The 10,738-nt window shown below is 35.8% G+C and overlaps 1 protein-coding gene across 1 annotated transcript; it reads right to left on the bottom strand.

Annotated features, from left to right (window-relative positions):
- Window positions 1–7,400: 7,400 nt before the first annotated feature.
- LOC109244653 (protein DETOXIFICATION 51-like) lies at window positions 7,401–9,264 on the bottom strand. The gene has a single exon (XM_019411776.1). The coding sequence runs from the start codon at window positions 9,118–9,120 to the stop codon at window positions 7,528–7,530; it is 1,593 nt and encodes a 530-aa protein (XP_019267321.1). The 5' UTR covers window positions 9,121–9,264; the 3' UTR covers window positions 7,401–7,527.
- Window positions 9,265–10,738: the final 1,474 nt, after the last annotated feature.

Raw genomic sequence — 10,738 nt, 5'->3', positions numbered from 1 at the left:
TATATATATATATATATATATATATATATATATATATATATATATATATATATATATATATATATATAAATTCAAAAACCCTTCTTCTCCATTATTGTATCAAAGTGAATTANCCGTTAACGTAATATATATACTATACTATAATTAAATTTAATTTAGTTATACTACTATATATATATATATATATATATATATATAAATTCAAAAACCCTTCTTCTCCATTATTGTATCAAAGTGAATTAGAATAAAAGAAAGCCAAATAAAATGAGTCATCTAACTGTGACAAAAGACAGAATTTGCTGTCTGAAACAAGATAACAACACCAGTTACACCACTGCTTCATCAACTTTGCTTGGGTTTTAAGGCATCCTAGAAATCTAAGCATGACGAACATTTGTTTTAACAACGGCCAATTGGAAATCTTTCACATGGACTAAGGCCAATGTGCATAAACATAAATAAGATTCTAGACAGATAATTTACCCATCACGATGTCTCTTCTGCTTCATCCCTCTTAGTACGTCGACCACCTATTTAAACATACAGAGACTAAATTTTATTTTATTTTGATTGAATTAGGCCGATAAACCGCCCGATAACCGCCCGGTAAGAGCTAAACCGATACCAATCCGCCCGATATCTTATCGGGTGGCTAGCGGATTAATACATTTAAAAGTCGATAAACGATATGCCAAACCGTTAAGAGTAAATAACCGCCCAATCCGCCCGATAAGCAGCCTAAACGGAACAGATCTAAGAACATTATCTAGACGTTTGTACGGTAATTGTTCGCCGATCATGCTCCGCATTATTTACTCTCTAACCAAATATTAGAAAATATTTTTCGATTTTTTTTTCCGCTCATCAACCAAACAAGGAAAAGTAAGTGATAAAATCACTCATTTTTCATGAAACATTTTCTAGGAAAATATTTTCCAAATTCGACCAAATACACATCTTAGTCTATTTAAATTTCTAGTTAGATCCTCCTAATTGGTCCCCCTATAACCATTTCCCCGACAACATGGTCACACCGTAAGTGGTTGATTAAAATTATGGCATGATATTATAACCTAGGAAAAAAAATAAAGTTTCTAAAATAGCTTATAGAGTCAAATACTGTTGAAAAGGATAACATTGGTCCCAACCCTAGAGCACCCTCTTAATTACCGTCTCTGCAAGCAACAAAATAGAATATAATTTAAAGCTCTCATGCATTGTAAAGAAGCTGCTTAAAATACTGGTTGCCACATGTCACCATTATGATGCAAGGTAAGTTATCATAGAGTAACACTGCATGCTCTTGATTTTTAAAACTTAAAGATATATTCTGCGGTTAAATTAAAGTTGTCTAATAATTATTTGACAAACACGTGGACAGAGTACAAAGGCATGTACATTTGCGAGCTTTGTTTTTATCAAAGTACTTCACACAGGGAGTTGAGGCTGATGGGAATTGATCAATGAAGAAACCTAATCCAAACATCCTAGATCAGTAGGGACAATGTCATTCCAACTTGAGAAATAAGATTTAACTAAAATTCAAAAACCTTAATTAGTCTCGCAAGAACTTGTGAGACAGGTAGTGGAATTAAAATATTTGGAGGAATTTTAGTCTAATACTAATAGACTGAGTGTAAGAAGCTAAGGTAGTTTCTCTCTCCCAAAAAAAAAACATAAAAAAACACATTACATGCTCCCACGGCAATCGGCATATTCCACTTTATGTGACAAAGTTTGAATTCACATAGAGTTTAAGAAAGAATGAATAATTTTTGAAATTTGCATCATAATATAAGTCATATATATCTGTCTGGTTATAAAAACTTCTCATCGAAGGTAATATATGAAGTTTAAGCATTTTTTTTAGAAACGAATTAAAAAATGTTATCACATAAATTAAAATAAATGGAGTAGGATAGATGAATTAACAATAATTATTTCCTGTTTCATCCTAGTGGAAATAATATCGATAATGTAGAAATTAAAGAGGGGGGACTTGCAAGCTAGAATAAAGAAAAAAGTAAGTTGAGTGATGAATGAGGGAGTTGAACAAATGATGGAATATATTATATATTATATTATATAATAAAACAAAACAAAGGGGTGGGCGTGGGTGGGGAATTAGGAGTATAAAAAACTGTATGAATTGTATTATTGGGCAGTTCCTGTTGTAACTTATAAGGTGGACAATGCCAGAGGGCCTAAACTCTATGCCCTACATAACTTGCTACTACAAGTGTGTGTTTATTAGGGAACATAGCAAGTGCAATGCTACAGGATTCAGGTACACTCTTATTCACAGAGGTTCATAGACAGCCATGATGGAGTATTTGAGGTGTTTGGATATGAATTTAGGGGTGGCAGGTGGGCGGTTTGGGCTGAATTTGGGCGGGTCAAGATAGGTTAGGTCAATATGGGTTATTGCCCAACCCCAGTCCAAAGTGTACCTGGGCTAAGATGGGCTAAACAATGGTCATAATCCAACCCGCCCAACTTGACCCATGTTTTTGAACCATGCTCGTCTTGCATAAAAAAGTCTTTTACCTTAAAATGTATAAGCTGAAAAATAATTTGCGGGTAGGGGTGGTGCAGAAAAACGAAAAAAAATAGAAAACAGAAAATTGAAAATATAAAAGAAAGTTAAATTTTTTTTTTGAGGGGGTTTGCGGAGATAGGGGTAGGGTGGGTGGGTGGTGCAGAAAAACAAAAAAATAGAAAATTGAAAATACAAAAAAAAAAAGTTTGAACGGGGGTAGGGGTAGGGTGGGTGGCTGGTGCAGAAAAACAAAAGAATAGAAAATTGAAAATACAAAAAAAAAAAAAAGTAAAATTGAGGCAACTAAGTAAATTTCTAGATAAGTAGGGTTGGGATCCATTTTGTTTTGGCTGAGTTTCATGGATTGTATTTGGGCTGCTTAATAAGTTAAAATGGGCGATATACAATAATGGGTTAACTTGGGCTCATCCCAAATTGACTCATAAGCTAAAATGTTTTTAGCCCAACCCATTAATTTCTGTGTGAGTTGGGCGAGTTGGATGGGTTTGGGCTCAAATTGCCACCCCTAGGGGGAGAAATTCAAAAATAGCCAGATTTACAGGTGATTGTTCAAAAATAGCCCAGTTTCAAAAGTAATCGAAATTCAGCCACTTTTCATGTAAAGATAAATCTGAGCGAAAACACTGTTCAAAACCCGAAAAATACGCCAGTATATTATGTTGGAGTTCCAGCATAAGTATACTTGAACTCCAGCATATTATACTAGAGTTCCATGATAAGTATGCTAGAACTCCAGCATAATATGATGGAGTTCCAGCATAAGTACACTAGAACTCCAACATAATATACTGGAGTTCCAACAAAGTATACCGGTCCAGTATAATATGCTGGAAGTTCATATACAAGTGCTCGAATCTCCAGTATATTATGCTGGAACTTTCCGTGTGTTGGAGTTCCACCATAATATGCTGGAAGTTCATACACAGGTGCACCGAACTCCAGTATATTATGCTGGACCGGTCTCTGTTGCAGCAAAATAGTGGCTATTTTTCATTGAATTGGTTAATGCTGGCTATTTTTGAATTACCAGTCCGAAAACTGACTAGACTGTGCTATTTTTACCTAGATATGATGTATTGTTGCTGAGGCGAATTCAGAATTTAAAATGGATAAATTTCTGTAACAACGTTAAATTAATTCATACACAAAATATTGAGTTCCTAGGAACCTGTAGGTTACACTCTAAATTTTGTCGGGCGTTGTGTGGCTAAGGAATGGCCAAAGTTTCAAGTAGTTCATTCTCGAACATACAATAGAATTATGAAAGAAACATATGATATTAATTTATAGGCGAAAAATAGTTGTATAGAATTGGGGAATGGGAAGTATGAAAGAACAAAGGTCAAGTACCATGTGAGAAGCATGATGGCCTAGGATGTTATTGTCTGTTCTTTTAAGTGCAATATTGATCGCATCCTGTTCTTCTTCTTCCTCTTCTTCATCGTTATATTTTAATTAATTCAAAGGACATGGAAGCCATGACATGATCCTCTACAGCTTGACAAAGGCACCTGCTGTAGGGACTCTAACTAGCTTCTTAGCTAGAGTGCTTTCAACGCGGAATCCATAACTTTCGATACGGAATATAAATTTATATATAAAAATATATTAAATTACAACAAATGATAAGTTTGAACCCATAAATTTAAAGATATAATGGGTTCGATACTAAGAGCCTTAAATATTAAATTCATATAATTTAAATCCTCATGAATCCGCATCTGCTTGCTCTGCTCCATTAACCTTTGCTCCATGTAATTATCAATGCATCCTAATTAGATGGATGACACGTGCCCTAAGAGCATAATAAGTTATAAAGGAATCCCAGCCTTTCATACTTATAAGGGTACGTGTCATCCATCTAAGGATGCATTGATAATTACTGGAGCAAAGTTTAATGGAGTAGAGCCGCTCCCATATTCTACTATATATTTGTGATCACTTTCAGTAACACTCTGTTTGGATCATTATTCCCCATTGTTTTATAATGTATTGTATTGTATTGTATCGTATTGTACCGTATCGTTTTATGAATATAATGTTTGGATAGATTGTATTGTTTGTTATTGTTAAATAATATTTTGTTGTTTGGTTTGACTGTATCGTACTGTACTGTAACTGATAAGTTTACAAAAATACCCTCAATTGTTTAAATATTAAATTTATCAAAAACTATGCATAAAAATAATTTTAAAAAACAAAATAGAAGAAGGCAAAACACAATAAGAAAGCAGAACAAAGGAGCGAGGCAGAAGAAGGCAAAACAAAGGAGCACAACTAATTAGAATTGAGTTACAAGCAAATTAGGAGAAAAAAAAAACAGAAGGCAGCAAAACACCTTCAACATTGGTCTGGAAAAAAATAAAGTAGGTTATAAGTTGGAGATTTGGAGTTAAAAATAGAAAAAAGATAAAGGGTAAAATAGAATTGTGGAGTAATAAGTTAGGGCATAATTGGAAAGAGAAATAAGAAACAATCCCACCACACCAAATCGGTTGTTTAAAAAAAGAGGACTTTTCATTGTTTCGGAACAATGGATTTAACAATACAATACAACCAATTTTAATGAAACAATCGAAACAAACATTGTTTTGGAATAACAACATAATACGATACAACGAGGAACAACCATCCAAACAAGCTGTAAATGTTGTCATGATTCCATCAAAGCATATAAAATTCGGGTAATTTGAAAAACAGGATTTACTATCTTGTGGTAGAAACCTAATTATTTTCTCTTCGTTTCATCATTACCTTTAATTAGTGAAACTAGTCGCAAGTGCAAGTACTATACATATTTGCACGTGTCATAGAATTATTAAACTTCATGTTGCCTTTATGCGGTGGAATAGAGGACCTCATGTAACTTTTCTTACTTTCTCTAATTTATCCTAGGAAGTGGAAAAAATGTTAATTTAAATTTCTACCATCTTAAACACCGTCATGAATACAAAGTTCATATTAGATAGGTTATCTTCACATACAGTATGGTATACCGCAACAATTAAATGTGTGGGATATATGGGCCAAGAGTTAACATAGACTCACAAATGACACATGGAAGAGTAATGATTTTTTTCAGATTTCAAATGCTAAAATTTGACTTATTAGGGAGGACATGAATGCATATCAATGTAAATACTTAGAATAGGGTCACGTGAGATGCGGGGTCAGGATTCAATATTACATTTCTGAATTTTAGAATAACAATTCAAGATCTAATGACTGTATTTTAATTTTAATATGTATACATATTTAATAAATTATTAACATAAAATATAATGTTAAGCAAAAATTACTCGGTTCGTCAAACTTCTGCCACCGCTCCTGGTCAGGGTTGGATAAGACAGCAATAAGGTGACAATAATAGACAGTACTAGATACCCCCCTCGTGCACAAAACTACCCCGCACACTCTGCCTTTTGAAATACAGACAAGGCACTATTTTGTTTCCCTTCTCTAAGCATCAATCATATTTCTCATCTGTTATATAAGTGTCCTTTTCCTCCCAGCAGAGGTACAGCCTCACCTGTTTTTGCAGACTCCTCTTTCGGTTTATAGGACAAAGGCAAGAAAATTGTACACAAAGGATAACTTGTAATGTTCTATAGTTTTCATGGGGTTTCTGTCTCAGTTCTTTTTAACATCAACATCCTAGAATAATTGGACGTCACGATCCAAGTTCATGCCATGTATTATCCGCTTTTACTACTAGAAATTCGGGCAAAACCGTCCAAAAAAAACGACCAAAGTTGGTCGGTAATGGCCAATAACCGTTCAAAACGCGATCATTTATGTGTGGACGGTATTTTGAAGGTCAGAAGGGCATACCGATTAAATTCAAAAAAAAAATATTGCCGAAAAAACCGACCAAAGTGGTCGGTATTTTAATTATGTAATTAAAAAATGCACTATCTGGGAATCAAGTCGTGGTCTGTACTGTGGCAGGATACTATTCTACCACTAGACCATTGATGCATTTTGTTTTAAGACTGTCTTTTATTTGATTTATACTCTTTAATTGTATTTTTGCACGAAAAATAACCGACCAAAGTTAGTCGATTTTATTAAAAATAAAATTACCGACCAAAGTTGGTCGGTTTTTAAAATGACCGGCCGAATTAACCAACAAATTTCGGTCGTTTTTTTTTAATAATTTTAATTTATTTTAAATGAAAAACCGACCAAAGTTGGCCGGTTTCTTGAAAAATAAATTTCGCGGGACTCAAAAATAGTTTCCGCATTTTTGCGCCAAAGTAAATCGACCAAAGCTGGTCGGTTTCGTAAAAAAATTAAAAATAAAATATTTTGAAAAACCGACCAACTTTGGTCGGTTTTTGGCCGGTTTTTTGACCGACCAAAGTTGGTCGGTTGACCTTGGTCGATTTTGCCGAATTTCTAGTAGTGTTTGGTCCAACTGACATCGCCGTTTGTCTCTTAAAGTACGCTATTATCGAGCCCAAAAGAATAGGTACCATGTGAATTAGTGTTATGATTTATAATCCTCTCTCTTTCTAATGTAAGATTTGTCTAAGGTGATATATGCACGTTTTTTTCTGGAACTTGCTAGCCCACAAGCCTGCTAGCCCTGCTCGATCCCCCACTCATTGGCCCGTCCTGCATATGGGCGTCACAATTTATTTATCTGCTTCCCTCTGAGTTACTCTTTATTAATGGGTTTTATTGAGGAAGCAAAAGCAAAGAGCTAAAGTAAAACATAATGGGGTTATGATAAAATACTTTTACCATGTTGTATGAACTAAAGTATGATAATTAACTTAGGAAAGAAAATCAGAGATGCTACAGCTGACGGTCAAGATTAGAAAAAAGAGGAAAAAAATTGAACTGTCAATTTCCATTATTATATTCACCAAACGAAAAGAACAAAGCTAGATATGAAGAAGAAAAAGAGGGTACAAAAACAAAAAAAAAGAATCAGTATAATCGTTATTGGCTCAAAACCCGTCCTATGTATCCGCGTTTGATGAAGTCACCATCACACAAATCAACGGCTCCTTATCATCATAGTTAGAATCAGGAAGCACAGGATTGCCACCACAGCCTGTGCACGTGAGCACCTGTGCTCTCATAGCTTGACAATCCCAGTTGGTGGTCCCTACTACATACAACATCAGCCCAGCACAGCAAACCTGGGCCGCAAGTAACCCGACCCAAAGTCCAACAAAACCCAATCCTAACCAGAATCCAAGCCCAACAGCCACCGGCATTCCCACTAGATAGAATGCACCAAGGTTCACATTCGCCGCCGTGGTTGGCCGCGCAGTCCCCCGCACAACTCCACATCCTACGGTTTGCGGACAGTTACCGAGCTCACACAATCCTAGTATGGGTAAAGCCACCGACGTCAATTCTTTAATCCGTACATCGTAAGTAAACATTTTAGCCCATGAATTTCTCATTGTAGTTGCAAAAACCATAGCTGATAAGCCCGTCAAACCCGCTAAAAAGATTGACACCGTAGCAGATAGTCGGGCCTTGTCGGGTCGGTTTGCACCAAGTTCATTACCGACCCGAGTGGACACCGCAAAACTAAGAGAAGAGGGAAATACGTAGAGGAAAGCGGTGGTTTGGATCAAAATACCCATGGATGCCACGGTGGCTTTGGGGTCCACAAGCAGTCCACACAATAATATCATGATCTCATACCACCACCACTCTAGGCAAACCGAAACACAACTCGGTGCCGCTAATCGAACCAGGGGCATCCACCCGGTCAAGCACTCAAGGCTAGGTTTTGTCCATGTCGGTTTGTCGTGTACGACGTAAAAAACAAGTGCCACAAGCGCCGCCACGTTCGACGTGGCGGAAGCAATCGCAACTCCTGCTACACCGAGTTGAAGCAAAGAGACAAGCAAATAATTAAGGGGTAAATGTAAAACGTTGCCCGCTAAAGAAGCTAACGTGAGCGGGTAAGTAATACCTTGAGCTCGAAGGTAAATACGTATAGGGTGAAAAAAGGAATTAGTAATAAGATCAGGGAGTGAAAAAACAAGATAAGTATGAGCTAAACGGGTGATGTTGGGGTCTTGGTGTAAATAAAGTAAAATGTTGGAAATGTTGACCCAAAGGAATGTAATGGGTAAACAACAAAAAAGAAGGAAAACAACAGACCTTTGTAAAGTTAAAGACAAAAGCTTAGGACGTTGAGCACCAAAAGCTTGAGAACAAAGAGGTTCCATACCTAAAGCAAGACCAGAGAGTACTGAATAACCAGTAATATTAGCAAATGCAATAGCTAAAGAGCCAGCGGCTAACTCATTATCACCAAGATGGCCAAGAAAAAGCATAGAAAGAATGGAGCGAGAGTAAAGTATTAAGGCAGTGAGTGCTATAGGTAAAGCAAGCTTGAAAACTTCTCTGGTTTCTTGGAAGATTTGTGATGGTGTTATTTTTTCATGCATTTGTTTGGGATTTTCTTGGGGTAGTGATAAAAGATCAATAAATAAGTGGGTTTGAGTGGATTTTTGTGATGATATTGGTGGTTTTTGATCAATCTTGGTGATATTGGTGAACTTAGGAGTGGTGTTTGGATTGCACATAGCTACTTCAAAACAAGAGAAAACAGAGAAATCTTTGTTAGTAGGTTTTCTTGATTTCTTTTCCTATAGGTTTTCTAATTTGTTTTAGTAGTGAGAATTCCTGAGAGAAACTGCTTTAGTTAATATCTCTGAACGGATTGGTTTGGTTTTAGGGGTGAAGAGAGGATTGGACAAATATTAATAAGGGTTATTGAGAGTGGGGTTTTAATTTTTTGTTTTCTCTTTATTTTATTGGCCATTTTCTTTCTATCTTTTAATTCTTTCAATATACTTCATCCGTCTAAAAATAGATGTCTCAAATTATCTGTTTTTTAGAAATTCAAGATAAAATTAATTTTTTTTCACTTTACCATTAGTAGTAATTGTCGTTGTATAAATAGAGTACATATTCAATGAATAGAGGCTATATTTTAAGACATAAATAAGAGTAAAATAGTTAAAAACTTCGTTTTATTAATGTTTCCTAAGAAGCATGTAAAAGAAACACGGCAAATAATTTGAGACAGGAAATACTAAATATAAATGCTTTTGTAGTGCTATTATTATAGTAATTTCTTTTTTTCTTCTTTATATTGGAATTATAATTTAAGGTAAAAAGGGTCTCATGGTTTTTAATTGCTTTTGTGTGGTTTGAAGAAAGTATGTCAGAACTCCTATTTCCAATATTGTATAGGGTGTGGGTTATATTTCTCATTTACGAGAGAGATTGGTTTATTGGTGATATTTTTTTGCCTTAGGATGAGCCTCCCAGAGTCACCAGTCCCAGTAGTCCAGTTTTCAGCAGCTCAATGCAATGAAATCATGGAATACTATTGCAACATATATGAACACAACTGCCTCTTAGCTCAGCAATATAATGATCAGACCACTCTCTTTGTCATGCATGGGATGGCGCACCTTCATTTCTTTATTTGTTTTTCTTTTACCTTCATTCCATGATATTTTCTACAATCGTGGTGTTTGTATCCACTTGTTCGAATTGACTTGCGCGTAATTCAATTAATTTTAAGAGGTCATGACCAGGCGAAGCTAGGATTTGAACTTTATTGATTTGGAATTTTAATTCTGTTAACTTATTCGGTTTTAAATTAATAATTTGTACATATTTGTAACGACCCGGCCGGTCGTTTTTGGAATTTACGCCCCGATCCCCCATTAACTGCTTTCCCTAAGTTCATTTCTCCTATTTTGGTTTGCCGGGACATTCGGTATTAGGATTCGGAGTGTTTTGGGACACTTAGTCCCTAAATGAGAGTTTAAGAGTTGAAAAATGGTCCGTATTCGGAACAGTGTGAAGACGACCTCGGAATGGAAATCCGATGGTTCCGTTAGCTCCGTTAGGTGATTTCGGGGTTGGGAGCGTGTTCGGAATGTTATTTGGAGGTCCGTAGCTCATTTAGGCTTGAAATGCCGAAGTTTGGATTTTTGAAGTTTCCGGTCCGATAGTGAGTTTTTGATCCGAGGGTTGGATTTGAATTCCGAAAGTTGCTGTAGCTCCGTCATGTCATTTGGGATGTGTGTGCAAAATTTCAGGTCATTCGGACGAGGTTTGGTTAGGTTTTTTATCGAAAGCGTATTTGGTTAGAATTTGAAGTTCTTAGGCTTGAATCCTTGATTT

The sequence above is a fragment of the Nicotiana attenuata genome, unplaced genomic scaffold (assembly GCF_001879085.1).
Source record: "Nicotiana attenuata strain UT unplaced genomic scaffold, NIATTr2, whole genome shotgun sequence".
NCBI lineage: Eukaryota > Viridiplantae > Streptophyta > Magnoliopsida > Solanales > Solanaceae > Nicotiana > Nicotiana attenuata.
The sequence above is the reverse complement of the archived record's forward strand: the minus strand, read 5'-3'. Positions and strand labels throughout refer to the sequence as shown.